Raw genomic sequence first — 27,508 nt, forward strand, 5'->3', positions numbered from 1 at the left:
GAGATGCGAAAGGAGGGGCTATTTGTGGAGAGGAAAGCACTGGACAGGAAGAGGCATTCTCAGAGTCAGAAACAGCATCAGTGAGCACGACAGAATGGTTGACTGGGGAACGAGGCCACTCATCCCAGAGACAGAAAGGACTTCTTTGCACACACAGGGCCTTGGGATTGCTTCAGGAAAAGGTGCAGCATCTATGTTCCCACAGGAATCCCCAGCTGCCCATTAAAAAACATAAGAGGCATGTGAGAATTCCAGTCCTTTCCTTGCAAGATGGAGGGAGAGGAGGTGGCACTCAATGCATTCCTGTCAAGAAGCAAGCCAGGATGAAGTTAACAGGAGCAGAGACCAGAGGCAAGGAGTCTGGGTTTAGACCTCTGCCTTGCCCACTGGTTTACTGCATAGTTTCTTAGTTCAAAGGAAAACATGGGGAGACTGAGGCATGATGGAAAGATGGCTAGAACCTTGGGCAAGTCACCGAATCTCTCTGAGCCTCAGTCTTGTTAAGTCACAGGCATGAAATACATTTTGCTGACTGTAAGATACTTGGGGGAACCACATCCTGACCCATCACTAACATCACCATTCCCACCGGACCCCAGTTGAATCCCAGGAAGTCACTGATTTCAATAATCCCAGTGCTGTGGGCCATAGGATAAAGGTCTCACACATTAGGCAAAAGATGAGATTGAAATCAGAAAATGAACGTGGATGATTACATTACACTTCTCAGGCTGTAACAGCCAAAACCCATGTTCTAGCCAGATCGGGCCACTTTTATTTGAAGTGATCTCTACCTAAAAAGAGACCCTCCTCCCCCAATCCCTGCAGGCATGTCTGAATGTGCACCTTAGGGACCAGCTTGAACGCCAACCCACCTGACACTTGCCTGATTTCCCAGCTAACTGCCCTCTTCTGACCAGCTAAGGCTCTATCTTATGCTTTACCAAGGTGACTGTGCACTGGGGAAGGGAAAGCGGTCAAACTCTCAGGGCTTACCAAATACTGGTTCTGAAATGACACTAATTCCTGGAAACCCAAATGTCACTGTGGTCCACCTGTCAGAGGAGGGCCTTATGGTGATCGAGGTCAGGTGATCAGTGGAGCTTTAGCTCAGGTCCACCCCACAGGGCCCAGCAGGTCACTGAAGCCACCCTGTGGTTACTTCCCCAGTTTCAGGATGTATCATTGGAGTAGACACATGCAGCAAGAAGGATCCTCACGTGAAGTTTACAGTTTTTTGGGCCAATAGAAACAAAATTTACTTAGGTTTTGTAACCCCGTTGTTTGGTATAATCTGACAGTTCCACGAGATTAGTAAGAATTAAAAATTTAGCTTCCCAGAGGGGGAGAAAACAGTGAGTGTGTTATCTGGAGGTGATAAGGATTTGAGGCAAATAAACGTAGAGAGCCCACTGGGTTCCAGGCACTATTTTAAAGGCGCAGTATGTGAGCTATCTCATCCCGCTGGACACTGTTTTATAGGTGAGGAGACTAAGGCTGGGAAAAGTAAGTAACTTGCCCAAGACCACTGCCATGAGCAGCTGGGTAGTTGCGAACCTCCAGGCCAAGTCCTCCCACCAGACAGTGCGATCTCTCAGGGGGCTAAGAAATGGCACTCTGATTCAAGAGAGGCAAGCCCACCTCCAGGAGAGTTTTATTACCTTTCCCTCAAGTCTGATAACCAGGAGACCATGAAACAAACTCTGTATTTCAAAACATATTCTATGCCACAACTCACAGGGAGACAGAGAAAATGAAAAAACAAAAATATCAAGCAGGTGCCCCGCATCTCCTTACTCACAGGAATAAGCAGTGTTGAAGTTGTCCGACAAAGTGGGGCCTGCTTTATTCAGAAACTTGAGGCCGCAGGCCTGGCACGAGGATAAGTCAGTCTGGGCGGAGGAAAGGCAGGCATCTCGTGGAAAGGGATACAAGATACCCAGCATTTTATGGGCCTAATCCCAAGCCTCCTCCAGAAGTTGGATCTCCATGCTCTCCTCACTTCCACTGAAGCATTTCCCGAGGGCACAGTGCTTGACACACACCAGAGATGAGATGCCAAGTGGTCTCTGCCCTTATGAAGGTTTCTGGTCATTAGAAGCAGAATGACTACAGTTATGAGAACCAAGAATAGGGCACAGTTCAGCCTGAGGAGCAGGGACAGGTGGTCAGGATGAGAGAAAGGCAGGCTAAGAATCACTGCCAGAGTGGTGGCCCCTGAGCTGTGTCTCCCAGAACGAAGAGAGTGGGCAACAGCACAGGGGGTTTGAGCTCGCAGACAGGGACCCAAGTAATCTGGGTGATCGCAGAAGAGATGTAGTAGGAGATAAGCAGAAATGAGGCTAGAGAGGAAGACGCTGGAGTCAAGTCACAAGAAATGGTGTTTGTCAGACTAAGGATCTGAACTCAGACTAAGAAATGGGAAGTGGGGGCTGGCTCTGTGGCCGAGTAGTTAAGTTCGCGCACTCCGCTGCCGGCAGCCCAGGGTTTCGTTGGTTCGAATCCTGGGCGCGGACATGGCACCATTCATTGAGCCTCAGTGAGGCGGCGCCCCACATGCCACAACTAGAAGGACCCACAACTAAGAATATACAACTATGTACCAGGGGGCTTTGGGGAGAAAAAGGGAAAAAATAAAATCTTAAAAAAAAAGAAATGGGAAGTGACTAGAAGTTCTTGATATATTTTAGAAAGATATACTGTTTATTGAATCGAAGAAGTCATCTATTTTAAGACACAACATTTAAGAACAAAATACAGGCTATTGACAACGCTGACTAGGTTCAGTTCTGATTTCAGAGATGTTAACACGTGAAGAGCAAGTCTTAGAATCGATGAAACAAGTGCCCACTGGAGGCATGAGGAGTTAGCAATGAAGACAGACCAGCACCCCAGAGACTCATCGGGAGTTTGTGAAACCCCAAGAGAGGACTGGCCAGGGAGGCGGTAAGAAGGCGGTGGAGAAAGGTCTCGGAGGTCTGGAATCAACAGTACTCTAGCCAATCTTCTTCCTCCAAACCCGTCTACGTAGGTGATAATCACATCCCCTTTCACAGGTGAGGAAACTGAGGCTCAGAAGATTAAATAACTTGCCTGTGGTCTCACAGCTAGTCAGGGGCAGGACTCAGAGCCTCCACAGCCACGATTCCTATCATGATGCCCTACTATTGCCTCTGAGCCCAGAGCAGAATTTACCACCTAGATGTTCACTTTCCACTTCGACACAAGCTCCTTGTAGGCACCCTCTTATGTGTGTCCCCAAGGGGTTTAACGTTCAAGTCCCTAGTGTTACAGTCCAAACACAATGTGCAGATTAATTTTTCAGTAGAGAACTAATTGCAATTTTGACTTAAATGTGCTGAGATGATAGCAATTGGGCAATATGTATCACAAGTCGTAAAAATGCTCAATCTATTTGACAGAAAAAGCCCACTGTAGGAACTTATTCTATGAGAAGAGTATCAAAAAGACCAAACAAACACAAACACCGACCACCAACAGCAACAAAAAGGAACATCGAACACCAAAAATACCTAGAACTGGTATTCCATACAGTACAGTGAAAGTGAAATACTGGAAACAACTGTCTGGGAAGAGTTCACGGTCTATTATGGTATTGCCACTTGAATGCTTTAAAGGGCTACGTTATATTTCAACAAAACTTACTTAAACAGAAAGCTAAAAGAGATTACATAATACAGCACGAGTTTAACGTGAAGTGAAAATATAAAATTATAGATTTTTGTTTAAGAAAAATAGAAAGAAATCCAGAAAACTGAAGTTTGAATTTGCTATGACTATAGCCATCCCTGTTTTTGATTCGTTAAGAGTTGTACACTAAAATATTTTATTTTGGGGCCACCCTGGTAGCCCTAATCTTTTTTTCTTAAATATAATTTTATATTTTCACTTCACGTTAAACTTATGATGTGTTATGTGACCTCTATGAGGTGGTTCAGTTTGTGCGCTCCGCTTCGGTGGCCCAGGGTTCGTTGATTCAGATTCCAGGTGCGGACCTACACACTGCCTATCAAGCTAAGCTGTGGCAGAGGTCCCACACATAAAACAGAGGAAGATGGGCACAGATGTTAGTTCAGGGCGAATCTTCCTCAGCAAAAAAGAGGAGGATTGGTGGTGGATGTTAGCTCAGAGGCAATCTTCCTCACCAAAAAAAAAATATACATATATATTTTATTTAAAGAAGTGGCTCAGCTGAAGATCAGTCCTGAGAAGCTGAAGACTCCATCCAGAATGTCTTCCCAAGGAAAGATGAGCTTATAGACCAACCCCAGGTCCCAGTCTCAATGACCTTGGGCTGTGTTGTGTCACTATAGAGAGGCTGGGTCCAGTGTCAACACCACAGGGTGTGTTCAAAGTACTTCATAAGATTAGTCAAATGTCACTGTGCATTACAGAATCCCCTTAGAGTGGCTGCCAAGGCAAGATACAGTGCCCTACAGAGGCCAAGAGGCCAAATATGAACCCTCAGGTCTAACACCAGGACAAGGGCTGTGGTGCTAGCCAGACCTGAGGTCAACACCACCTCCACTCTCTCACTTACATGGCTAAGTGCTCCGAGGAAAACTTCTTAAGACCCCATTTTCCATAAACTGAGAAGAGACACCTATCTTACTGGGCTGTTACAAGGCTTAATTGTGACATACGAAGCATCGTGCATGGTGTCTGGACACCAGAGTAGACAATTACTGCATGTTAATTATGTCACTTGTCTGGACACCACTGGCAGCCCTCCAACATGGTCATAAGGCAGCGTGTCAAGAACATGGAATTGGAAAGAGGACCCAGACATAAATTTAGACCTTGACCCTCACTGGTCCAGTACCAGGAACGTGACTCGACCTTATCTGACTTGATTTTCTCCAGTATAAAACTAGGTTACAAAAACACAAAATTAAAGTAGAGAGGATCAAATGAGAGAATGCATATGAAAACAGTATGCAAGGTGACCTATTTAGTACTCGAACATTACAGGGATCTTGTTAAAATGCAGATTCCACCAGCCAACCAGAGTGGGGAGTAACCCACGGCTGTCCTGGCTCACTTCTCTCTCCACATACCTAGGCCCTACTTCTTGCCAGGATTGCTTCTGATTTACTTTTTTACAACTTATCCTTCCCCCAACTTAGTCTACATTCCCGGCAGCTGTTCCCCCTTGAGCATCTCTCACGGGCTGCAGCGAAGTAACATCTATTGTGCTGTGTTCATCTCCTCCACAGACTGGCCACTCACAGTGGAACGAGACCAAGTCTCTGGGCTCCCCACAGCGCACCTCACACACAGTAGGTGCTCAGTAACTGGGTGAAATGAATCAAGATTAGAATTGTGAGCTGGAGAGGCTTAAAAAAGAGAAAGAACAGAGAAAGTTCTAGCATAGGGCATACAGAATATGTAAATTAAAGAGAACTAGGTAAGCCTCCAAAATTTGTAAGTCAGTAAGGAAGGCTCCTAGCCCTAAGGATACCACCAAAGGCCAAACAGGAGTTGAAAGTAAACTGACATTCTATTAGGAAGCTAAGCTCTGAGAGTTTACACTATAAAAAGCCCTAACCAATGCAACCCCAATTAACCAAAGCTCTCAATTAAGGGTTATTTCTATCTCCTGGGGCTGGTATCTAAAACCCCCAATGCACACGGAAGGAAGGGAGGCAGGCAAGAGAAGGCTGCGTGGTTGTCCCAAGACGTTCAACAGCAGACCAGAAAGGAGGTACAGGGTCCCTAGCAGCTGAGACACAGAGAAGACACCAGAACAAATCACCAGTGCCACAGTACTGATTAATACATAACTAAAAATAAAGAGTAGCCATCAGTTTGAGTAAAATACGATTATGCCTATTTAACAACCAAGAAAAATAGAAGTCGCCGAAACTTAAGCCACTTGTCTCAGAGCGCAGCCGAGCTGTCAAGGAAAGCCGCCTCAACCGAGAGTGCCTGGGCTGGGATCCTGGCTTGGCTTCTTGCTGAGCTGCTTCACACTGGGTAATCTCCTTCACCTAACTGCCTTGGTTGACTCACCTGTAAAATAGGGGTATTACGGTACTGACCTCAAACGGCGGTTGTGAGGACTGAACCAGTTAATAGGTATAAAGCCTTTGAACAGCGCAGGCACATAGTAATCAGGAGGTTTTAGCTTTTAAGAGGGTGAAAGTGGGACTAAGACCTTCTGACTCCAGGTCAGTATCCGCGTTCTACCGTATCCTGTTAACTTCCAGGGCCCATAAGGCGGCCTTCTATTTACGTGAGGGGAGCCACAGATCATCACCCAGCTCTGCCTTTACCTAGGGGATCTCTAAACTCTGAGGTCCCAAGCTACACTAGAGAATTCAGAGTTGCCTTCTAGGGGCCTGGGCAGGGGGTGGCCCAGCTCTGAGCCTAAGCTTTCCCTAGGCACTTAACAGACAGGCGGGAGTTTGCAGGCGGCCAGCCAGTCCACTGCTAGGATCCTGGACTCCCTTCCCACACTACCTCAAGTCCTCCCCTCAGCTACCTCAAGTCTACTTCCTTCCTTGCTTCCCCATGTCTCCACACTCCCAGAGAAAGCCTCTACTGTTTCCTAGGATACCCACCACTCAGGAGTGACCTTGACCTTGCCGTGTCTTCTGCATGCCTCATGGAGGAAACTTGGCATGACCTCTTCTAATACGGTGCCTGGCTCACAGTCACCACTGGGCATGGGTACACACACAAGCATATCCCCCCAAGAGCCGAAATGCCCACCCATGTCAAGCCAATTAAAGGCATCTTGAGTACAGCAAACATCAAATAACTGGTAAAGCAGAACTAGTGTCTTACCAAGCTGGGGTAAGCTAAGTTCCCAGCATTTCCAAATTTCTAAATATTCGGTTTATGAGTCTTGAGAGTTTGTTCTAGATATTTTTTTGGTCCTGACTTGCTATTTGTCAGAAAGATCACCGTGTGCATTAGTGAGAACACCAGAATTTCTGAGTTTGACAACGAGCTCAGGCTTGCCTGCCGTCTCCCAAGTGGCAGTAATCTTGAACTGAGATGTATTCAGGAAAGGGTCCATCAGCAATGGAAACAGGAGGATAAAACCAAACTGTTGATGCCTTATCTCCTCTTTTTTTGTGAAAAGTACTTAAAAGTTAAGACATTAACCAAATAATTTACAGGATTGTTAACCTGGTTTTAAAAAGCCTAGAGGCTGGTTTGAATGCTACCACTAACTCATCTGGGGCAAACTCCGTCCCTTTTCTGGGCTTGTTTCCTTTCCTGTGAAAAAGAAGACCAGATCAGTCACCTAAGACAGCTACTGACTCTGAAGCTTCTTCTCCACATAAGGCTCTGGCTGGGATCTGTCTGGTCTTTGTTCAGAGAAAGGAAGGACAGAAGACACGGAAGTCTCCCAAACAAAGTTGGATGAGACCAAGAACTACATTAAGTCCCCTCATCTTTGTGATACTGGATTATTTACATGTCAAATAACTTCTAAGACTATAGAAATGCCCTCTGAGTAGTATTCACTAGAGTTGATACTGAAGGGGGAAAAAACACATACTCTCTATTTGGCCCAAGTGTGAAATAAATTCCACTGTCTCTCTTCTCTACCCAAGCACACGGTCCTTCTTTCAAAGGCTCCCCTTCTTTCAAGCCCACCTTCTCTGCTAACTGCTGGCTGACTCCTGATTCTTATTCCCGTCAATTCTCTACAACACTCTGTACAAAGCCCTTGTTAATGAGCCACGTTGCCTTTTCCGCCCGTGCCCTTAATTAGCATTGAGGTCTTCTATAGGTCTTCAAACTTTTCAAATTAAGTTCCTTTGGGGCAAAGAGTGTCCTGCACCCCCACCCCCATGCAAATACCACTATAGGGTCTTGGTGAAAGTATGTGAATTTGGTTCAGTTGAGACTAAGGCAGATTAACGATTTTTGGTCTATTTCAAAATTATTCTAAATCGCAGGAGACTATGCAAAAGGTGATTGCAAAGGACTTTCTGTTTAACGATAAAACTGAACGAGATTATCTCTAAGATTCCTTCCAGCTCTGACATTTCTGAATGATATCAGCGTGCTGTACCCAGTGCCCCAGGGCAGATTAAGACTGCTAAATTTTGGAAGCTGAAGTAAGGAAAACTTAACTTGGAGTGGGTCTTTGTTCTCCACTTTAATATTAATAGCAAAAAACAGATGCCTATTTACTGCTTGCTATATTTACACCTGACTTGTAAATGTGAACATCAGTTTCATAAACCAAGACCATGCGCATTTTCTTTACTGCAGAGCCCAGAACATTACCTAACCCATAATAGAGGCTCAAATATTTTGAAGACTCCAAACAACTGAAAGGGACATACTAAGTATGTAGCCTAAAGCAAAATATTTCATTTCTCTAGGCCTCAGTTTTAGGTCACAAAGGGAGGAAGAAAATACCAGTGTTTCTGTCAACCTGGTGTTGCTGACAACACACGCAACAGGATATGTTCTATGGTCAAACAAGTTTGGGAAACTTGAACAAGAACACTGTGTCTCTCAAAGGGGATGAAGGTGGAAGAGAATTAAAAATGTAGCCTGAACTTACTAAGGCAGTGAATTCCTCCTTATCTGGAGCACTTAGTGACATTCCCAGGCCACACAGCAAACCTATGACATAGGTACCCTTATCTTATGGATAAAGGAATGCTCCCTACAGTTTTAAACAACTTGTCCCATGTCTCACGCAGTCAGTTTGGACAAGCCATGACTGAAAGTCAGTCTAAGCCCAAAGCCCAGGGTCTTAACCACTATGCGATGCTGCCACTGTTTCCTGTGGAGTTCTGACAAACTCGACATGTGAGAATCTGAAGAGTATTTATAAGGAGGGTGAGGAAGGAAAGACTTCAAACCCAGGACCAAGTTTCAAGACTGGCATCAATGAACTGAGGGGAGAAGGGGATCCTCTGGCAAAGCTAACTCCCACATCTCAAGGCAGTCACGTAATATGGAAGTCCAGATCACTCATTAAGCACGGCGGAGAAGACAGCCTGAGAAAGGAAGAGAAGACCTTGCAGAATCCAGGTAAGCTGAAAGAATCACCTGGAAAGGCTTTTCGAGACAAATATATTCAACCTGGGGGAGGGGAGGCTTTTCAGAATGGATGAGGCAGGGACGGACAAAACAAATGGAAGCCTGTTTTGAAAAGGGACCCCAGGTGATACTGATCACGTCCCTCAACCCACTGTCAAACAACTGACATGAAAGGGACAGGGAGCTCTCCTGGGGTGGGCTTGTAGAGATCATGAAGTTCGGTAAAAGCTCCAAACCCAATGCCCTGTGCCACCCCACCCCAAATCCTACCCATTCTTAAAGGTCAGGTCTAGTCCACCCATGGGGTAGGAGGGACACCACCACACGTTTCAAAGGATCTAGTCCTTGATCAAGACAGATCTGGGTTCATACCACTTAAGCTACGAAAAATTCTAAGGAAACCAGGAGTACAACTGAACTTCCCTTACAAGCTGATGAACATGCAACTCGTTTGTTCAACTCTAATCCTTAATTTCTCCATTTATAGGAAGAGAAGACGATTTACTTTTAAAGTTATTACCTAAATCCTCTTCTGTAAGACACCTAGGATATAGCTGGGATTCAGATTAGTAACCTCTCCCCTGAGAAGCCTCCTCAGACCTTTCCAGCCCACTGGCCCTCTCTTCTCTCCACAGATCCCTGGCTCCTTGTAGTCTCAACAAGACACGTGAGTACTGAGCACTCAGGATGAACACTCTCTCTAAATGCACTTAAAACTCCCAGGACTGCAAAGTCCCCTCGTCTCTTTGAGCCCCATCTTCCCTAAAAGCAAAACAACTTCCAAGCCAGCCTCAGAGGATTAAGAATGTAAAATGGAAGAAAAACATGTTCGACGTCGTTATGTGACAGCTCTAGGCCCACCTGCGGGGGTTATTTTTCTGCAGGCCCCAGAGGACTTAGCCAGAAAACTGCCAGTTTGCTTGACTGCCTGGGATGAAGGGCTGAGGTCTCAGAGGAAAGGGAAGACTAGGAAGCCAGAGTTTGCAGGGTGGAGCTGGAGGGTGTCAGGATATTTGGAACCACACAGAGAGGGGGTGTGGGTGGGTCCAGCAAAGTTTTCTCTTTTTCTGTGCTTTGGGAGGGAAACAGAAGAGGCCCTAGAAGGTGAGGGGGCCCTGGAGTTCTTCCACCAACGCTGAACCCACCCCCCTCCACTGCCGACCCGTCTTGAAAGTGCTAGACGTTTCATAATAATGGCTTACACTTATTAAGTACTTACTAAGATAATGGTTAGCACTTAATGAGCGCTTGTTATGAAAATACCAGCTAACGCTGGCGTCGGGGACTGACTGCGGGTCCCGGGAAGAGCGGAGGGCCCGAATGCCCGGCCCCGGGAAGGAGGGTGTGTCTGGGCCCAGGGTGACAGGATCAGGACCGGGGCCTAGGGCTCCCGGGGCCAGTCTGGGCTGAGCGGTCCAGCTCAGGGGTCGCGGCCCGCGGCCCGCGGCGCCCCTACCTTTGAGCGAGGTCTCCACCAGCCGTAGGTAAAGCTGTGAGCTCTTGTTGCCGTGGCTCATGCGCTGGGCCAGCCCGTTGCGCTGCAGGACGCACTCCTCAAACTGCACGACGTTCTGGTGGCGCCGCTTGAGGCTGGTCAAGGCCCAGAATTCGGCCAGCGCCAGCTCCACGTTCTCGGGGGCGTCGCAGCGGATCTTCTTGACCGCCACCCGGGCCCCACTGCGCCCGGCAACCGCCTCGTAAACCACGCCGTAGCTGCCGCGCCCGATCTCCGCCAACAGGCTGTAGCGCGGCCGCGCCGACCCGCCGCCGCCCTCCGGCCGCCGCCGCGCCAGGTAGGCCTCGCCCGGGCCCTCGGCCGCCACCGGATCCATGGCTTGGGCCGCCGCCGGCCTCAGCTTCGCGCTGGGCGCCCGCGGCACTGGGCTTCGCCTTTTCCGCTCGGGGCTTTGTGTACCTCTGCGGGCGCCGTCCTCCTCCCCCGTTTCCATGGCTGCGGGCGGCGGGGGGAGCAGCAACGGCGCTGCCCGGGCCCCCCCTGCCTCATCCCTCCGTCCGGCCCTGGGACGCGGAGGAGCGGGACCTTGGATGGTGACCTGCGGCCGAAAGAATCGGTTAAACGACCAGGCCGAGGCGGGGAGGCCAGGAGCGCAGCCGCAGGGCGTCCCACCTCCCCCCTCCTGCCGCAGCGGCCCCTTTAAGACGGAAGCCACTGCTGCAGACTGCACAGGGGAGGGGAGGGGAAAGCGGGCAAGACGAAACCAAAGGGCCGCAGCTGAGAGGGGGAGCCGGAAAGAAAAGCAAAATCTCCCCGCCTTCTTGGTTAATTTATCGTGTAGGGATATGAAAAACCAGGACCAGCAGTCTTCGAGATTCATGAAAATCGCCTTCAGGGGCAATTCGGACTGGGGAAATCTTTTCCCTGCCTGGCCTCCCTGGGGATCCCCCTCCCCGCGCCCCGCCTTGTGTTCTCCCGGGTGTAAACAGTCCATTGAATTAAGCCCGAGCGCAGCCCCGCGGACCGACCCAAGTCCCCGAGGGCTGCGGGTGGAGGGGGTTGGTTTAAAAGTTTGGCGTCCCCTAGAGCGCCAGGCCGGGGCCCAGCAGCCCTCCCCAAGCGCCCGAGGCGGCGCAGGCAGCCCCAGTTTCGGCGCTGGCTTCTACTCAGCATACCGCGCGCTTACCTGGCCGGCGCCCCTCCACTTCCGGGCGGCCCGTCTCCCCCTTGGGGTCCTCGGCTGGGGTTGGTCCGTTCCGGGCCTTGGCTGCCTCCCGCACCGAGTAGCGCGAGAGGCGGCGGCCTGGGCCCTGCGTGCAACGGAGCCCGCTGCCGCTTCAGGGGCGGTGGTAGCGGCGCTCGCGGGGGAGAACCGGGCGTCCAGGCTCCCGCGGCTCTCCACGTGTTCGCGCCAGCTGAGCCCTTTACATAACGTCTTTATATAAGCCGAGCCTCCCGCCGGCACCTGGGCCAGCGGGGGCTCCTGGTGGCCCATCCCCCGGGAGGCCGGTCGAGTACCGAGCCGCCCGAGTCCTGCCAAGGTCGACCGAGCAGCCGCAGCCGGGGCCCAATCACAGGCGAGAACACCCAACCCACAAAAAATAGGCGCCAAATTCCCGCGATCCGCTGCGGCCTCCGGGTCTCCGCAGCCTCCTGCGCAGCACAAACTCCTCTCTCCTGGCCCGCGCTGCGGGATGAGGAACTGCACTCAGTAGGCGCCCAATAAATACTGATTGGTTGATGGGATTGGTCGGTTTGATTGATTCAGAGCTGGTGCCTGGGCACCGCCCGGACTGGGCTGGAATCCACACCCTACCCCCAGTTAGCCCTTTGCTCCTCGCAAATCGGCAAATCGTTGCCCCAGTCACAGCCTCAGTTTCCTCTGCTCCAAAATGGGTAGACTGGGCCATTTCTCCCAAGGCTGATAGGACCAAATGAAATATGTAAATATAAACTTGTATAAAGTGGTTAATTGGTGCAGGCTATACAGTAAAGCACTGAGAACAGAACAGGGCCTTGCACACAATAAACGTTAGGTATTATTATTAAATAAACAAATACACAGGATAACTTTTGACAATAAGTGTGATGGAAATAAGTAATGAGCTACATAGCTCCTGGAATTGGGGACAGGCCACTTCTGATAGTGTGGTCACTGAAATACATTTTTTTATGTGTAAAATTTCAAATTTACATATAGATTGCAAAAATAGTAAAGAATTCTCATATAATTTTCAACCGGTATAACAAATTGTTATATTTTGCTACATTTGCATTATATTCCCTCGTGTATGTGTGTGTGTATACACATACGTATATATAAAATATATATTATATATAATATGTGGATGTTCATTTTTCCTATATAATTTTAGAGTAAGTTTCAGACATAATGCCCCTTTATCACCATATACTTCTGTGTATATTTCCTAAGAACATTCTCTTGCATAACTCAGTACAGTTTTCAAAATCAGAACTTTTCGCAATGATATGATTCTTTTAACATGCCTTCCATATTTAAATTTTGCTAATTGTCCCAGAATTGTCCTTTATAGCTATTCCCGAGGATCCACTTTGAGATCACACGCTGCATTTAGTTGTCTTGTCTCTTTAGTTTCCTTCAATCTGGAAAAGCAGTCAGTTATTCAGCCTTTCTTTGTCTTTCATGACCTTGACATTTTTGAAGAGCACTGGCGAGTTACTTCGTAGAAGTCCCTAACTTTGAATTTGTTTGATATTTTCTCATGATTAGATTCAGGTTATGCATTTTTTGGCAGAAATACTGCTGAAAGAAGCTCACGTTTTCAGTGTATCACACTGGGAGGCACATGACGTTGGTTTGACTCAATATTTGTGATGTTCACTTTGATCATTTGATCAAGGTGGTGTCGCCAAGGTGCTCCACTGAAGAGTTACTGTTTTTCCTTTTGTCACTGTGAAGTTTTCTCTTGGGAAGATATTTTGAGACTATTTATCCTGTTCTTCACCAGACTCACCCACTCACTCACTGGTTTTAGCATTCATTGATAATTCTTACCTGAATCAATTATGACTAGTGTTATTGTAATGTTTGCAAAATGGTGATTGGAAGGCCTCTGTATTGGTCTGCTAGGGCTGCCATAACAAAATAACAGGCTGGGTGGCTTAACAGAAATTTATTTTCTCCTGGTTCTGGAGGCTAAAAGTCCAGAACCAGAGTGTGGGCAGGGTTGGTGTCTCCTGAGACTTCGCTCCTTGGCTTGCAGATGGCCTCGTTATGGCTGTGTTCTCATAAGACCTTTCCTGTGTGGGGGTGCCTTTTTCTCTTCCTGTAAGGGCATAGTCATTTTGGATTAGGACCCCACCATAATGGCCTCATTTTAATTTAACTCCTCTTTAAAAGTGTTATCTCCAAATATGTTACATTCTAAGGTACTGGGGCTTGTGAATTCAACATATGAATTTGGTCGGGGCGGGGAGGGACAAAATTCAGTCTATACCAGTCTCTTTGGAATAGGACGTTTGAGCTGAGACCCGAAGCCAACCATGCTGAAACTAGTGGAAAGGCATTTCAGGAAGAAGGAAGAAGTACAGAGGCCATGAGACAAGAACAGGATTGATGTTAAACTTCAGCCAGTCTGTGAGAGTGTAAAATGGTACAACCACTTTGAAAAAAAGTCTGGCAGTTTCTCATAAAGTTAGATATAAACCTACCCTATGTCCCAACAATTTCAAGCCTAGGTATTTATCTGAGATAAATAAAAACTTACGTTCACAAATACACTTGCGTAAGAATGTGTAAGTGGCTTTTTCCATAAGAGTCCCAAGCTGGAAAATACACCGATGTTCATCAATAAAGGAATGGATAACCAAATTGTGGTATTCATATACTATGAAATGCTGCTTAGGGGGGAAAAAAACCAATGAAGTGTTGATACAATAACACGAATGAATCAAAATAATTCTGCTGAATGAAAAAAGTCAGGCACAAAAGAGTAGATACTGAATGATTCTACATAGAATTCTTGAAAATGCAAACTAATTTCTAGTGACAGAAAGCACATTAGCAGTTGGGCTGAGGACGGAGGGGAGGAAGACAAGGGTACACAGGGAAACTTTTTGAGGTGATGGATATGTCAATTACCTTGAAATTATCTTGTGATAGCTTCGATGGGGCAATACATTAAAAACACTTCAAAGTGTATACCTTGAATAGGTACAGTTTATGGATATCAATTTTACAGCTTTACCTCAATAAAGCTGTAAAAAAAAAAAAGAGGGAAAAGGTACATACTATATGATTCCATTAATAGAAAGTCAAGCAATCCTGATCTATGGTGGCAGAAATGGTTATCTTTGGGGTGGGAATTGACTACAAGGTGTACAAGAGAGTTTTCTAGGGGATGGAATTCTATTGTATGTAAATTAGACTGCAATCAAGTTGATTTAAAAGGTGGAAAAACAAAACCCTGCAGCCATGAACACCTATATCTTTACTTAGAGCCTCTAAGGACCCAGGGCTGCATTGTGTGTGCACCGGGCTGGCCCCGTTCCTGCAACCCCTGGCCCCGTAGGCTGAGCAAGTCCAGTGGCGTCTCTTCCGGCTAGTTTCCCCACCCGAATCTTAAGAGAGATTGGATCTGAAGTTCTAGGAGCGCCACAAGGAGTGCAAACTCTTCTCTATGCTGTGAGAAGGACCAGGCTACTTGAAAAATTATTGATGGCTTGACTAATTTTTTTTCTTCATTTTGATTTTTCTTAAGTTACAGAAGTAACCTATTCTGATTAGGATGAGTCATAGCAAACTTTCTTTCAAGTTTTCTATCTGTCAGGCACAGGAATTAATGAAGAGTTCTCATGCCAATCCTGGGAGGTAGTTACTATCATTAGCCCCATTTTACAGATGAAGAGACCGAGGGAGGAGGTCGCACAGCTGGCATTTGAACCGAGACCCCAGACTCTTCACCCCTGCTTACCGCCTCAGCCCTTCCCAAGGTAAGCATTTATGTGAACATTTATGACAAACACCTCTACCTTCCTTTCCATGCAGCTTCAGACAGCGCTGGACACATGACTGGAGCTCAATATTTAGTGACAGAAGAAATGAAGGGAAATGGGAAGGGCAGCATTGGGGTTTTAGGGTTAGGCGCCTTCCAGCAGGCGCCTGCCTTTGCGGGACTGGCGTAGAAAATGAGACATAATGGAATTCTGTGATTCCAAATAACATTAGTCCTTACAAAGGACAATAAAGCAGATAAAGAGACAGCAAGGGATAGGGTAGGTGCTATTTTAGAATGGGTGGTTTGGGAAGACCTTACTAAGGAGTTGACCATTTAGCAGAGACCTGATTGAAGTAAAAAAGAATCAGCCATATGCTTGTCTATTGGAAGAACGTTCCATGTCAGAGGGAAGAATGGTGCACAGGCTCTGAGACGCGAGCATGCCAGGAGGCCGCTGTGGCTGGAGCAAAGTGAATGAGGGAAGAGAGGGGAAATGAGGAGAGAGATGCCGTGGGGCCATGGTGAGGACTTCGGATTTACTGAGCATGTACAATATACCAAGCACCATGGTAAGCGATGTAGCTGGAGAGAGCTGAGCCTCAGGTCGGTTGCTATTCTCAGAGCTGCCCCAGAGCAAGAAGGCAGAATGGTGATCTCCTTTCCGTCCCCATACTTCAGGGGCTGAGAACATCCAAGGGACAGCCAGCTTTGGGGCTGATTCCACGGGATAATGGGGTTCTGGCCTGGAGGGGAAGGCTGGGTGGACTGGAGGAGCGTGGAAGGGATGGAAGCTGGGAGGGGGTCCTGAGACTGGCTGAGACTGTTCTAGTGGGCTGCGTGAGACAGTGGGGAATGAGGAGGGAGGGTGCGGGCTGTTCGTTGGGGACTATAGCAGAGAATCACGTGGGACGATGGTTGTAGCTGGGGGGTGGGGGGCTGAGGGTGGGAGGGAGTTAAGGGAAGAGAGGCTGACACATGGGTGTAGCAGGAGGACTTCAGAGGGCTGTGGAGGTGCTGAAGGACAAAAGCTTGAAGTGGGTGTCTCAGTGGGGCAGACACCCTGAGCCGGAGACACTGGGAAGGGCTGGGGGAGGGCTATGCAGCTGGTTGAACTCCCCTCCCATAATGGAGCTGGATTTCTGTCTCCAAGAAAAACTGCAGCTTGTCATGCTGACTCCCACCATGCAGCTCACGGTAACTGTGAGAGAGACAGTTTGTCCCCATTTTGTGAATGGGAAGACACTGCACGAGAGACATCGTACCCAGTGAGACTCAGCTGTTACATCAGAAACAAGTGGAATAACTGGGACTTGAATCTAGGCAGCCTCAGGTTTTGGTCCTCACGCTCTTAACCTTTAAACCAGTGTTCTCAGGCTTGAGTGCCTATCAACATCCCCTGGACGGCTGGTAAAAGCCCACACTGTTGGACGGTCCCCCCCACCCCAAGTGGCTAATCAGTAAGTCTTGGGTGGGGCTTGATAATTTGCATTTCTAACAAGGTCCCGGGTGATGCTGATGTTGCTGTTGCTGGTCCAGGGACCACACTTTGAGAACCACTGCATGACACTATATTGCCACTAGACTAACACAAACCCCAGGCAATTGTTGAGAACTGAAGTTCTGGCGACAAATTTGGGGATGGATTGGAGCTATTACATAGAAAACTAAGCAAATAAGACATGAAGTGTTTATTAAAGGCAAGAAAACAAAAGCAATTTATAAGAAAAACATTGTAATTATCATAAACTACAAGGCTCAGCTGGAAGTAATATTACATTGTCATTATAATGTAAAAACAGCACATTGATTGAACCAAAAATTATGATATAATTATTTTGGGAAAATTGGAGAGGATGTGTGTGTGTGTATGTAGAGAGAGGACAGAAAAAGAGGAAAACGAAATCCTTATCTTCCGTATCTGTAAGTTAATAGAAAAGGTCTAACATTTAAAAATCTTGAGGTGGCACTGGAATCAGGTCTGACGAGGTAACCACAGAATCAGTTACTGCCTCGTGAGAGAGGACTTGGGGGTGGAACAGGGGATTTTGTTATCAGTCTTGTAGTAGTATATAGCTTGTAGTAGTAACTAACTTTTTTTTTTTTTTCCCGAGGAAGATTAGCCCTGAGCTAACTACTGCCAGTCCTCCTCTTTTTGCTGAGGAAGCCTGGCCCTGAGATAACATCCATGCCCATCTTCCTCTACTTTATATGTGGGACGCCTACCGCAGCATGGCTTGCCAAGCAGTGCCATGTCCACACCCAGGATCCGAACCAGCGAACCCCGGGTGGCCGAGAGGCGGAACATGCGATCTTACCCGCTGCGCCACCGGGCCAGGCCCATAACTAACTCTTAAACATTATGTATATTTGTTACTTCGATTAAAATTAAAATTAATGAAAGTGGGTGTGGTCTTTAGCTGTCAGTGAAGCGCCTATCAGCTTGGTGGCGCTGTTCAGCTTCCGGCCTTAATGTTCACCTGTTGTCCTTGTATTACGTAAAAGCACCTGAGGGCTGTAAGTAATAAATACCCAAATCACACCCCGGGGGCACTGCACAAGAGACATCGCACCCGGTAAGACTCCACAGAGAGGGCCTCTTGTCTATTTAACGAAAGTCTGAGCCACAGAAAACAAAGATGGAGGCAGGTTCAGCCCCCCTGTCTCCCAAACGTAAGGAATTGTTCTGATTTCAAATGTTCTTCCAATCGGCCCCTGAAAAGGCTCAGAAGTTCCAACGCTTCTCCCTCTCCCATCTGGGAATGGTATACAAATTCTTAGTCAGGCTACGTATCTGAATATTTGCTGCAGAAAATTGGTTGCTAGGTTCTTAGGAATTGTTTGTGATTTTTGGAAAGATGAAGGACTGTAATGCAGAACTGGCAGGGCAAAGCCTTTAATTCTGTGACTACTGGGACGTTCAGAATAAATTGTTGGGGAATCTGGTTAAATGTACACAACCACAAGGCAACAAAATACACTCATTGATCAGTGTAAAGCTATCCAGCCTTTTAGGAAGGTAATTTGATAACTCATTGTTTGTTAACATGTTTAAAAATTCATATGCTTTAAACCAGCAATTCCATTTCTAGGATTTATCCCGTAGAAATACTTATTCACATGTGGAACAATATATGTGCAACAAAGATTTTTATTGCGGTCATTTGTAATAGTGAAATATTAGAAATACTCAAGCGCCAGAGGCAAGGCATTAGTTACATACAGCCACACACTGGAATGTAATGAATCAGCTCTGTATGTACTACCACAGAACAAATACTTACATATATCGTTACATAAAAAAAGCAAGTGTAAACTAGGATCTATAGTCTGACCTCATATTTTGTTTAAATTTGTATTCATAATTGCTAAGCTTCATCAGTTGTTTCGTTGTATTTGGGACTGTCCTAAGTGCTCTGTACGCACCAATTAATTTATTATTCCAATAAGCCTGGAGCATAGGTTTCATTGTTATCTCCGATTTCTATAGAAACTGAGGCACAGAGAGCTTATGTGACTTTCTCAAGGCCATGCCGCTAAGAAGGTGGAGTTTGGTTTCAAACATCGCTGATTCCAAAGCTCATGCGGTCTTTAATCATTGCATGATACTCTGTACTTATGTGTCAGTTTATGCATACATAAAGGAAAGTTTTGAATACGTAATACTCTAGATGCCAAGATGAATTCTTTCACTCTCCACATTTTTGTAAAGTTTGAACTTTTTAATTTTTTAAATTTCTTTGAGGAAGATTAGCCGTGAGCTAACATCTGCTGCCAATCCTCCTCTTTTTTTGCTGAGGAAGACTGGCCTTGAGCTAATATCTGTGCCCATCTTCTTCTACTTTATATGTGGGATGCCTGCCACAGCATGGCTTGCCAAGTGGTGCCATGTCCACACCCGGGATCCGAACCAGCGAACCCCGGGCTGCCGAAGCAAAATGTGTGAACTCAACCGCTGCACCACCAGGCCGGCTCCAGGTTTGAACTCTTTACGTATGTATTTTTGGTATTAATTTTTGAGTGCTATTTTGTAGATATGAAAAAACAATAAAATTCGGTTAAAAAATAATGTGCAATAATGTAGGTTGCACCTCATTGCTCATTTGCTCTGAGTAGTGATTAAGCTCCTCCTGTTTGCTGGATTGGGGATAGAGATGAATAAAACCCAGTTCCTATTGTGGAGGAACTCATGGTCTGATGAAGACATGAGAAAGAAATATCCAGTTTGCGGTCTTTTCTGGCCCTATTGCACTCTGATTTGACTTTAGATTTTGGATGGCCAGTGAGAAATGAGGCTGTGCCGTAGGTATCAACCCTCCAAGTGTTGCCTCTTTCAGTCAATGGGAACCACTTGCTTGGCTGGGCCCTGAACGTTATACATGGCCCTTCTTTCTCTACTAGTGGTTCAACCAACATTTACTGGGCATTAGGCCCTGTGTGTGAGTTGAGGATCCCCGGATGAATAAGACAAGTTCCCTGCTGGCAAAATCTGGTACTGTGAGGAAAACTGCCATGGTTATAAATAGTTACAGTTCTCCTGTTGATGAAAATCATAACTAACATTTAAGAAGCCCTTCCCAGACACTGGTCCAAACACTTCTTACATATACTAATTTATTGAATTCTTAACCCTGGGAGATACTATGGTTATCTCTATTTTACGGATGAGGAAACTGAGGCACAGAGAAGTTAGACAACTTGCCCAAGAACTGTAATTCTGTACTGTAAAGATCAGGGAATTCCAATCCAGGTAAGTGCTTAGGAGAACACCATCAAAGGCCCAGCCTGGGGTACAACAATCATAATAAAAATAGAATTACAATCATAACCATACCCATCACAAATCACAGAGCTCTATGAGTTTTAAGTGCTAGCACATTCTTGTCTCAATATTAGGCGGTCCCAAATATAAAATGACCCTCCCATTTTTCACAATGAGAAGATTGCAAAACGGAAAATATTTGGGGGACCAACTTGAATATATAAGTTCTTAAGGCTGCAGATGAAATGATCAAATATCTATGTATAACGTTTAATTTGTTATTTTAGGTATCACATACTTTCAAGATTAATGTTATTTAAACGTATATTAATAAATAAGATATTAATTTAGAAATATTGGGTTTCTCCACTCTCATATTTTACAGAATGGTCTTGTTGCATCTCTTCCTGTGCAGCTTTGACCTCAGTACCTTTTTCATCACTGGAGGTGATTTCTGAATCGCCCAACTCACTTTCTAGATCACATAAATTTCACTCCTGTCTAAATTGTGATCCTGCACTTTTTGAGCCTTTATATGATGCTGTCACTAAAATATTTTATCCTCGAAGTCCCAGTTGACTCAATTTTAGGACCATATTGTTTTTCCATTTGTCCTATTGGTTTGTATTTGCAATCCCAACCTCCTAATGTTTCATGTAATACTTTTGAAAGTCCTCTTTATAAGGCTTGCATCTTTATAAGGGGTATGAAGTCAACCCCCAGTATAGTGACTACATCTGTGTCAAAAATTGTTTGCCTTTTTTTAACCACTTCCTTCAGGTGACTTCTATAAATTGGCCTTCTGCAAACAGTGCTTTGTTGTTTAAAATGAAGTAGTTGAGAAAGATTTTGCAAGCCTTTGTAAGAACTTAAATATAAGGCAACTCTCATTTTCTTCTGAGGGATATTTTTTGGGAAAAACATCCTGTCTTGTATCCAGGTATATACCACACGTTAACCTCCTCTATTAAACACAGCAAGCCTGCCTGCACAAATCTGTGTGGTGGGCACTATCCTCACTTAATACATGAGTAAGTTGAGACTCAGAAGGGGAGGTGACTTGCCCAAGGTCCCCAGCAAGTGGCAGAGCTGGAACACAGCCAGAATCCAAGCCTGTCTGAACCTCTCCCCCCCCCCCCACCCCCACCCCATTAAAGCACTGGAAAGTTTCTAGCCCACAATCCTAATTTAGATTGCTGGCCCTGGGAAGAATGCAGGGCTGCGTTGACAGAATGCTAACACTGATTAATTTATTATCCTTTTATTGCCTTATGCTTGTATAGCTGTGTGTAATATTTCATAAAGAGAATGGCAAAGCAATTTGCAAATATAAAACCCAGATGCTTAATTTTAATTTCTGGGTTTCTGTTTCAAACCCGTTGTAAAACAAGACAGGTTGTTTACAACATAAACTCCCCGGCATCTCTCTGTAGAGATCCCTGGAAGCTGTTCTCAGGTCCTAAATTGGTTGTGTTTGCTTACATTTGTTTTGTTCTTGAAAAGCAACCTTTTCAGGTGTGAAGTGGGAAGTGTGAATGGTGCCTTCCTTGGGAGTGAGGTCCCTTGCAGGGGTGTGCTGGAGCTGGTTCCTCCAGCTCATGAGAGCTCATTGTACGTCTCTCTCCCCAACTCTGCTCAGTGACGTCACATCCGTAGCTTGAAACCAGCCATAGTGGGAGTATTTACACCGCAGAAATCGGCAAACCCTACAAACGACGGCACCTTCCATCCCCAAGCCCTCCCCCGAAATGACTTAACCTCCCTGTGCCTTGTGAATAGTAAGAGTATGTCCCTTCTAGGTTATTCTGAAGATTTAGTGAAGTAAAGCATATAAAGCACATAGCTCTGCTTCTATGTTTATTTACTTAAATAAGTAATGCGCATGCAGGGTTAAAAAAATCAAAGAAACAAAAAATGTTACAGTGAAAAATAAGCTGCCTTCTCAACCTGTACCTCCATTCCAGTTCCTGTCCTGAAAGGCAGCCTGTTTCTCTGACTCCTTCCAGAGATGTGCTCTGCATATATAAGCATGTATACATGTATACATATGTCTACTTTTTAAATGGCAGCGTATCACAACAGTGTTCCACCCCTTGCTATGTATATATGTGAGAGAGAGAGATACACACACATACATTTACCTCTCATTCTCTGTCTCTATCTGTCTCTCTGCTATCTATTTATCTATGATTATTCTGAGCTGGTTCATATAGATCTAACTTGTTATTTTTTTTTTTTTTAAGATTTTATTTCTTCCCTTTTTCTCCCCAAAGCCCCCTGGTACATAGTTGTATATTCTTCGTTGTGGGTCCTTCTAGTTGTGGCATGTGGGACGCTGCCTCAGCGTGGTTTGAAGAGCAGTGCCATGTCCTCGCCCAGGATTCGAACCAATAAAACACTGGGCCGCCTGCAGCGGAGCGTGCGAACTTAACCACTTGGCCACGGGGCCAGCCCCCTAACTTGTTACTTTTAAGGGCTTCGCATTATTCCATTTTTGGATGCATCATTGTTTCTTTAAGTAGCCTTCTGTGCATGATATTTAGGATGTTTCCCATCTTTTGCCAGTACAATCAATGGACATTGAATAACCTGTCTTTATTTTCATTTTTATTTTTTTTAGGAAGATTAACCCTGAGCTAACTGCTACAAATCCTCCTCTTTTTGCTGAGGAAGACTGGCCCTGAGCTAACATCCATGCCCATCTTCCTCTACTTTATATGTGGGACGCCTGCCACAGCATGGCTTGCCGAGCAGTGCCATGTCCACACCCGGGATCCGAACCGGTGAACCCTGGGCAGCCAGAGTGGAATGTGTGCACTTAACCGCTGTGCCACCAGGCCAGCCCCTGAATAACCTGTCTTTTGCACATAAACATGAGTGTGTCTGTAGGCTCAAATCTGGAAATGGAACTATTAGGTTGAAGGGTATGGGCATTTTAAATTCTGGTTTGATTGTCAAATTGCCTTCCAGGGGTTGCGCTAATTTTCTCTCCATGAGGTGCAGGCAAGTGCGTGAGTCCCCAGATCCTTGGGATATTGTCCAACTTTTTGGTCTGTGCCATCTGATAGTCCTCGGCACCCCTGATAGGTAAATGGTCATCTTTATTGTAATTGACGGAGGAACCCAGGTCCAGGGAGGAAGGGGACTTGCCCACCACCATCCATATCCAGGCTTCTGTACACAAGGCAAAGAACTGGTGGGTCCAGGTTGAGATTGACACCATGAGCCCAGTCAGGAAGTGAGGAGTGACCCTTGAGCACTGGACTTCCATGAACTCTGCTTTGCAGGCTCCTTTTTTTTCTTTTTTTTTTTTGAGGAAGATTAGCCCTGAACTAACTACTGCCAATCCTCCTCTTTTTGCTGAGGAAGACTGGCCCTGAGCTCACATCCGTGACCATCTTCCTCTACTTTATATGTGGGATGCCTACCACAGCATGGGTGCCAAGTGGTGCCATGTCTGCACCCGGGATCCGAACCGGCAAACCCCGGGCTGCTGAAGTGGAACGTGCGAACTTAAGCTCAGCGCCACCGGGCCGGCCCCTGTAAGCTCTTTATCATCCCTGTTTTTCTTGAGTGGAATTTCTCAGGAACATTAAGAATCAAGAGGGTGAGAAGCTCTACTGCTCTGGAAGCTTCAGTATGGCTCGTTCCCTCTCGCTGTAACAGAATCAGCTTCCTGAAGTACAGACCTTGTCATCTCACTCTTCTCTTTAAAACTTTCTGTGGCTCCACATTTCTCAAAGTTCCTGGACCAGCAGCACCGGCAGCACCTGGAACTGTTGGAAATGTGCATTTTGGGGCCCCTCCCAGACCTCCTGAATCAAACACTATGGAGGTGAGGCTCAGCAATCAGACTTCGACAAGCCCTCGGTGATGCTGATGTGCACTCCAGTTTGAGAAGGGGCCCCTTTTCACTACGTGTCCCCAACCCGCCTTTCCTGCTATGTTCTTCGCCCTCCCACCGCTTCTAGACAAACCTTGCTACGGGCTTCCGCTCAAACCTCCCTCCACTTCTCACCTCTGTGCTTGGGGCAGAAACCTTGAGTTGTCCCCCAGTTTCTTACAGAGCAATAGAAACTCTCATTTTTAAATTGCACTTCCCAGCTTCCCTTGCAACTATGTTCTGGCCAATAGGACGTGAGCAGAAGTGAAATGTGCAACTTCTGAAGTGTGCTCTCAGAAGGAAGGCGTGTGCCGACCCCTCTGCTCGCTCAGTTCCACTGGCTGGGATGCGGATGTGATGGTTTGGACCATGCAAACAGATGAGGGTCAGGCCTCGGGTGTGGTGGAGCATCAGGAGGGAAGAGGCCTTAGTCCCCGACGCTGGAGTCACCATAGGACCCATAGACCACTTAAGCCTGGACTGTGATAACAGAAAGCAACTTCCATTTTATTGAGCCCACTGTTACCTGAGGTCTGTGTGAACGCAGTGGACTCTCAGTTTCCCTAGTATGATACCTTTGGGTGGGTTGTTCCTCCACCTGCCTGGCAATGGCCGTCTCCTTCCTTTAAGGACAAAATCAAATGCATCTCCTCTCCCTGATCCTAGAAGAGACGATTTCTCCTCACAGGGTGCTCCTTCCACTTCACAGTCCTTGTCGGCCAGCACGGAGTCAGGTCGCTTTCTCACTAGCCCAGGCGCTCCTTAGGTGGGGACTGAGCATCGTCCTCTTGGAATATTCCACAGGTCTGGCTCAGTGTCAGACAGAGTGGATACCGACAAACATTTTTCAGTAGCAATTTTAAGTCAGTCTCTGCATTTTTCTATTCTCCCCACTAAATTGTGCTTTGATGAATATCTTGGATGAGAACTGAGAACCAATTCATAATCTGGAATGGTGGCTAGAAACTGTTTTCTCAGAGCAGCTGTGGACCAAGTGGACTGAGGCAGGCAGCTAATGAGAGCCTCGAGGATGACATAGGGAGTTAGGAGAACAAGGATAATAAATCAGGAGAAAAGAATTTATTATGTCTCGGCACAACCCACTAAGCCCCTTTCTCCCCAGCCTTGGTCTGAATGGTGTGGAGAGGCCTCAAGGTCAAGACTTGTGAGAAATTGTGACACAGCGAGACCTTTCTCAAAAGGCCACTCAGTCATTGCAGACCCATGTTTCATGCCCCGGGAGCCTCCTGGTCTCTCAGAACAATGTTTGTTCCATGGCACCGAGCTATCCCAGAACACTCTGACCTTTATTCTGACTCAGAACTAAAAGTCTAAAGGTCTGAAGCAGTACACTGTCAGCCAGATGGGTGACCGCTCTCTCGGTCTCTGTCTGTTTCTCAGGGCTAACAAGTCATTAATATTCCAGTGGTTCATCAAATATTTATTGGGCATCAGCTTTATGTCAGGCACCGTACAAGGTGCTTGGAATACAAAGATGAAAAAGATACTCCTGTCCTCACTAAGTGTAAGAGCAGATGTGTGGACAAATGATCACAATAGTGTGGGAGTTTCCAAAGGGGGGTCCTGGGACGCCTGGGGGTCCCTGAGACCATTTGAGGGAATCTGCATTATTTTCATACTAACACCAAGACATTATTTTCCTCTTTCATCCTCTGTTTTTCTTGTGTGTACAGTGGACTTATCCAGAAGCTGCACGATTTGTGATATCACAGCATATTCTAATGCAGAAGCAGATATGAGCATCCGGTTGTCTGTGAAGCCAGACATTAAAGAGATTTGTAAGCTTGTAAGACATTGTCACTCTTCTCACTACTTTTTGGAAAATATGCTTGTTTTTCATAAAAATGTTTTGTTTATATGAACATGTAATGGGTTTATTATTGTTTTAAAAATAGGTTAATAAGTAAATACTTTAAAAATGTCTCCATTTTAATTTCAAATATAGTAAATACCCACTGATATAGCCCACATCAACAAAATCTCTTTGTGGTCCTCAGTGCTTTTTTTAAACGGTTCATCCTGAGATTATTGTAAGTTCACATGCAGTTGTAAGAAGTAATAGAAGTCCTGTATACCCTTCACCCAATTTTCCCCCAGTGGTAACATCTTGCATAACTTTCGTGCAGTATCCCAACCAGGAAATCGGCAATGATATGATCACCCATCTTATCCAGATCTCACCAGTTTTACATGCACTTGTGTGTGTGCGTGCATGTTTAATTCTATGCAACTTTTATCACATGTGTAGATTTGTGTGACTACCACCACAGTCAAGATACACAGCGAGTCCATCCCAGGGATTCCTCATGCTACCCTTTCACAGCCACAGCGACCACCTTCTCTCTCCCCTCCCTAACGCCTGTTCTCCCTCTCTATAATTTTGTCATTTCAAAAATGTTATATAAGTGGAATAATACATTATGCGACCTTTTGAGGATGGCTTTCTCATCAGCATGATTCCTTGAGATCCACCAAGTTGTTGTGTATTGTTATGTCTCAGTAGTGCGTTCCTTTCTGTGGCCGGTAGTGTTCCACGGTATGGATTCCCCTCAGTTGCCCTGGGGAAGCTGACATTTGGATTGTTTCTGGTTTCTGGCTATTATGAATAAAGTTGCTGTGATCATTCCTCTGCAGGTTCTTGTGTGAACAGAAGTTTTCACTTCTCTGGGATAAATGCCCAAAGGACAGTTGCTGGGTCATCTGGTAACCACATGTTTAATTTTGTAGGAAGTCACCGTATCTTTTCCTGAGTGGCTGTACCATTTTACATTCCTACTAGCAATTTATGAGTGATCTAGTTTCTCAGTATCCTCACCAGCATTTGATGTTATCATTGTTTTTTATTTTAGCCATTCTGATAGTTGTATAGTGATATCTTGTTGTGATTTTAATTTGCATTTCCTGATGGCTAATGATGTTGAAAATATTTCCATGTGCTTATTTCTGTAGGGGAGAAAGACATTTCCTCTCCCCAAATGGAGGTTCGTCTGGCCGGAGAACGAATTAAATTCACATGAGACAGACTAGCAAGAGAAAATCAAACAAAGCTTTATGAGGAACCATGGCCCGAGGCCTTTCTTCCCGAAGGAAGAAAGGGCACCGAAGAAGTGGGGTGCCAGAGTGGTTATATACCCCCAAACGGGGTGTTTCACATGTGATTGGAATGTCCCTCCCACAATAGTCACAAGACTGCCCTGTCGGCACAGTGCTTGATGGACACAGCAGGTAGTGGTCTGCTGTCTCAGAGGGCATAGCCGGAGGCAAGTCGATTGTCTGGAGCTGGGCGGTCACAGGTGAGCTCAGCAATCAGTTCCTAGCCTAAAGAAAGATGCTTAATCCTTAAAGAAATGCCAAAGTTGGGAGGGGGAGGG

General features: G+C 46.0%; 1 protein-coding gene and 1 long non-coding RNA gene across 4 annotated transcripts in view; one reads left to right on the plus strand and one right to left on the minus strand.

Moving 5' to 3' along the window:
• STK35 (serine/threonine kinase 35) overlaps nucleotides 1-12,234 on the minus strand; it is a 45,183-nt gene extending 32,949 nt beyond the window's left edge. Inside the window, exons 1-2 of one of the 3 annotated variants that reach the window (XM_070247504.1) lie at nucleotides 11,682-12,234; nucleotides 10,496-11,093 (exon numbers count right to left, since the gene is read on the minus strand). In XM_070247504.1, coding sequence (XP_070103605.1) covers nucleotides 10,496-11,093; nucleotides 11,682-11,990 — 907 coding nt within the window. In that variant the 5' untranslated portion in view covers nucleotides 11,991-12,234. Of the gene's footprint in view, nucleotides 1-10,495; nucleotides 11,220-11,681 lie in introns of those variants that run through there. The other 2 variants (XR_011430912.1, XM_070247503.1) reach the window with 2 other exon arrangements.
• Nucleotides 6,898-9,863, plus strand: LOC138920174 (uncharacterized). The gene is made up of 2 exons (XR_011430916.1): nucleotides 6,898-9,030; nucleotides 9,675-9,863. It is a non-coding gene; the product is annotated as an uncharacterized lncRNA (long non-coding RNA).
• Nucleotides 12,235-27,508: the final 15,274 nt, after the last annotated feature.

The sequence above is a fragment of the Equus caballus genome, chromosome 22 (assembly GCF_041296265.1).
Source record: "Equus caballus isolate H_3958 breed thoroughbred chromosome 22, TB-T2T, whole genome shotgun sequence".
Taxonomy (NCBI): domain Eukaryota; kingdom Metazoa; phylum Chordata; class Mammalia; order Perissodactyla; family Equidae; genus Equus; species Equus caballus.